The 3,287-nt window shown below is 47.9% G+C and overlaps 1 protein-coding gene across 1 annotated transcript in view; it reads left to right on the plus strand.

The window, feature by feature from the left end:
* Positions 1-3,287, plus strand: part of thrap3b (thyroid hormone receptor associated protein 3b) — a gene marked incomplete at its 3' end in the record, with an annotated part of 17,460 nt that overhangs the window by 8,795 nt on the left and 5,378 nt on the right. The window contains 2 exon segments of the mRNA XM_014031911.1: positions 1,068-1,841; positions 2,657-3,244. Of these exon segments, the coding sequence (XP_013887365.1) occupies positions 1,068-1,841; positions 2,657-3,244 (1,362 nt within the window).

Consider the following 3,287-nt stretch of genomic DNA (forward strand, 5'->3'; position numbering starts at 1 on the left):
GATGGATGGATGGATGGATGGATGGATGGATGGATGGATGAAACACCTGGTTAAATCAGATATTTATGATTAATTACAAACACCTGAAGCTGACTCAGAAGAAAATCAAAGTCAAACGTAGACACGTCTTTGTTGGAAGACCCCCCCCCCCCCCCCCCCCCCTCACACGGCTGCGGTTCACTTGCACCACTCCACCTGCGTGTGATTAATATGGAATTTTGATCTCATTATACAGGTAACTGTCTGAAGGGGCTGACATGTCAGGCAGGTGGGAGCTGCGCTGTGCGTGGACAGGTGCAGCTGCTGCCCCTCGCTTTAAAACCAGTCAGGTGATCTGTGGTTTTGTTGTGCTCATGAACACACAGTGTTACAGTGGAAATGCTGTGAGCTGCTTTTAGAAATATAATATATATAAAATACGATGTAATCCTCGGTGGAAAATAGTCCAGGAAACACTGAGGGCTTTCCTGGGAGGTGTTCACCTGAGCTGAGTGAAGCTGACCCCCCACCCACAGAGAGAGAAAACACCGATCCGCCCTGCTCTGTTCTGATTGGGTAAAACTTTGACTCTGGTTCTCTCTGTTGGATGAAAGAACCGTCAGTTTAATCCCTACACAGCTTTAACACGTTTTTTTTCTCCCGTTCATTTTTACAATGATGAACACTTTCAGTGGAAAACTTGAACCTACCGTATTTATTCATGTATAATACGATCATCATTTTTTGAGCTTAAAAATGTAAAAAAAATGTAATTATAACCCGTGTATAATACTACCCTCCCACTTTATGGATGATTTTTTAGTGTTAAATTTCTATTACACATGAATAAAAATGACAACCAGGAGGTGGGTCTGGTTGTCTAAAACAGAAATAGGTTTTCTTGAACAACCTGAACAATGGTTGTGTCAACCCTGTCCTGGACCGGTCCGTCTCTTTTCCAAATGTTAAACCTGAGAAAGTCCAGGTGCTGACTCAGCATCCTCCTGAGCAGGTGAACCCCTCAGGTGTGTCAGACGGTTCTGTCCTCCTCCAGTCTCCATGTTAACAGTTGTTCTTTCTGTCTTCAGCTCCAGGTCTCGGTCCCGGTCCCGCTCTCACTCTCCGTCCTACAGGAACTATCCCTCTCGGGACTATCAGAGCAACAGAAGAGGCTACAGGGGCTACAACCGGGGCTACCGTAGGCCCTACCAGTACCGGGGCCGGAGCCGGGGCTACTACCCCCGTGGCCATTACCAGAACCGAGGGGGAGGAGGGGGCTACGGCTACAAGTCCAACTGGCAGGGTGGGGGAGGGGGCTGGCACGATCGCCAGGAACACTACAGTCCCAGGAGGGGGCACTCTCGCTCCCGCACGCCCAGGAAACGCTCGGGCAGCCGGAGCCGCTCCCGCTACTCAGACCGCTCCTCGTCAGGCCGGTCCCGCCGGTCCAGGCGCTCCAGCTACTCCTCGCGGTCCCGTTCCCGGTCCTCGTCCCCGCGGCGCCGCAACAACAAGGCTCGGCCCGGGTCCAAGGAGTCCAAAGACAAGCAGTCCGAGAGTCCGGCAGAGAAGTCCACTCAGCCCGCAGAGGGAACCGTCATCGAGAAGGCGTCTGGAGGGAAGTGGATCGACTACGACACCAGCCCCAAACGAAGTAGCCCCGACATCAAGACAGAAGATGTTCCTGACACCAAAGGGTCCGGCAGCACCGGCCCCCTCTGGAAGACTGTCGGATCAACGTCCCCCCCTGCAAAGAGCCCCACCAAGTCTGGACAGACGGCCTCTTTCAGCGGCTTCGGCTTCTTCACAAAGGAAGAAGCCAAGTCTGGAGATAATGTTGGGATTTCTGCTGCCTTCAAAAAGTACGTCTGACTTTTTATTTCCTGCATCTCACACTTCAACAGGTTYGACCTGCTCAGAAACTCTGATCATTAGGGATGCACCATAACTTATTTTAAGAACCGATACCGATAACCAATAAATTTCTCCTTGTAACCAATAAATAACCAATAACTTTCTCCTTGTAACCAATAAATAACCAATAACTTTCTCCTTGTAACCAATAAATAACCAATAACTTTCTCCTTGTAACCAATAATAACCAATAACTTTCTCCTTGTAACCAATAATAACCAATAACTTTCTCCTTGTAACCAATAATAACCAATAACCTTCTCTTTCTAACCAATAATAACCAATAACCTTCTCTTTCTAACCAATAATAACCAATAATCTTCTCTTTCTAACCAATAATAACCAATAATAACCATTAATAACCGTTAACATGTCAGGAGATAAGACTAGTCAAAAATAGGTAAGATCATAAATATAAATAAACCAACTGACTGTAAATTATATTATTTGAAATAAACTCTTAGCAAACAAACATTCAATTAAAATATATCCAACAAAACAATTTCTCAAATGGGCATTGTTTTAAATAAAACACATTAATTATAAAAAGACCTTTAACACTGATCTGATTTAAACAAGACAAAAAGTCCTTCCACAAGTTCAAAACAGATAAACATAAAGCAGTGCTGGCAAACATGTACATATATTATCAGTTCTGTTTGTTATGATATCGGACCGACGGGTATGACATCATAACTCCCTGATATCGGGGCAGGAGTCAGCTGGTGCTGCAGGTGGAGCTCACCTGGGCTCTGTGTTTCAGGTTCATGGCTGAGAATAAAAACAAGAAGCAGGCGTCAGAGAAGGAGCAGGCTGCAGACAGAGATTCTGAGAAGACCTCCAAGACCTTGGAGCTCTTCAGCATGTCTGCAGCTTCATACTCTGAGTCCAAAGACGAGAAGGTCCTGCCTTTCTTCAACCCCCTGGAGGAGGAGTTCCTCCAGGCGCAGGGCCTGAAGGACAGGGTCATCGATGAGGAGCCCGATGTCAAACCCACCCTCTCAGCCCGGGACATCTTTGGAAAGTGGGGCGACGAGCCCAGCTACTCCACGTCTTACCCCTCTGTGAAGGAGAAAGGCCGCAGGGACGCCGAGGACGAAGACAATGAAGACAACATGGAGGAAGAGCTGTACCGGAGCCGCAAGCATGCGTCCAAGAAAGAGGAGAAATCCAAGAAGAAGGAGAAGAAGGAGAAGTCCAAGAGGAGCGCGTCTCCTTCCACATCCTCCAGAGAGAAGGAGCGTCCTCTGTTCCCTGGAGCCTTTCCTCCTCGTGACGCGTCTCCTGTCCGCCTGTCAGTCTCCAGGGAGGACTTCGAGCTCAAAATCGGCTCCTTAGATGAGGTGCCCGGGTACGTACACACACACACACACACACACACACACACACACACA

This window comes from Austrofundulus limnaeus, unplaced genomic scaffold (genome assembly GCF_001266775.1).
Source record: "Austrofundulus limnaeus strain Quisiro unplaced genomic scaffold, Austrofundulus_limnaeus-1.0 Scaffold1346, whole genome shotgun sequence".
Taxonomy (NCBI): domain Eukaryota; kingdom Metazoa; phylum Chordata; class Actinopteri; order Cyprinodontiformes; family Rivulidae; genus Austrofundulus; species Austrofundulus limnaeus.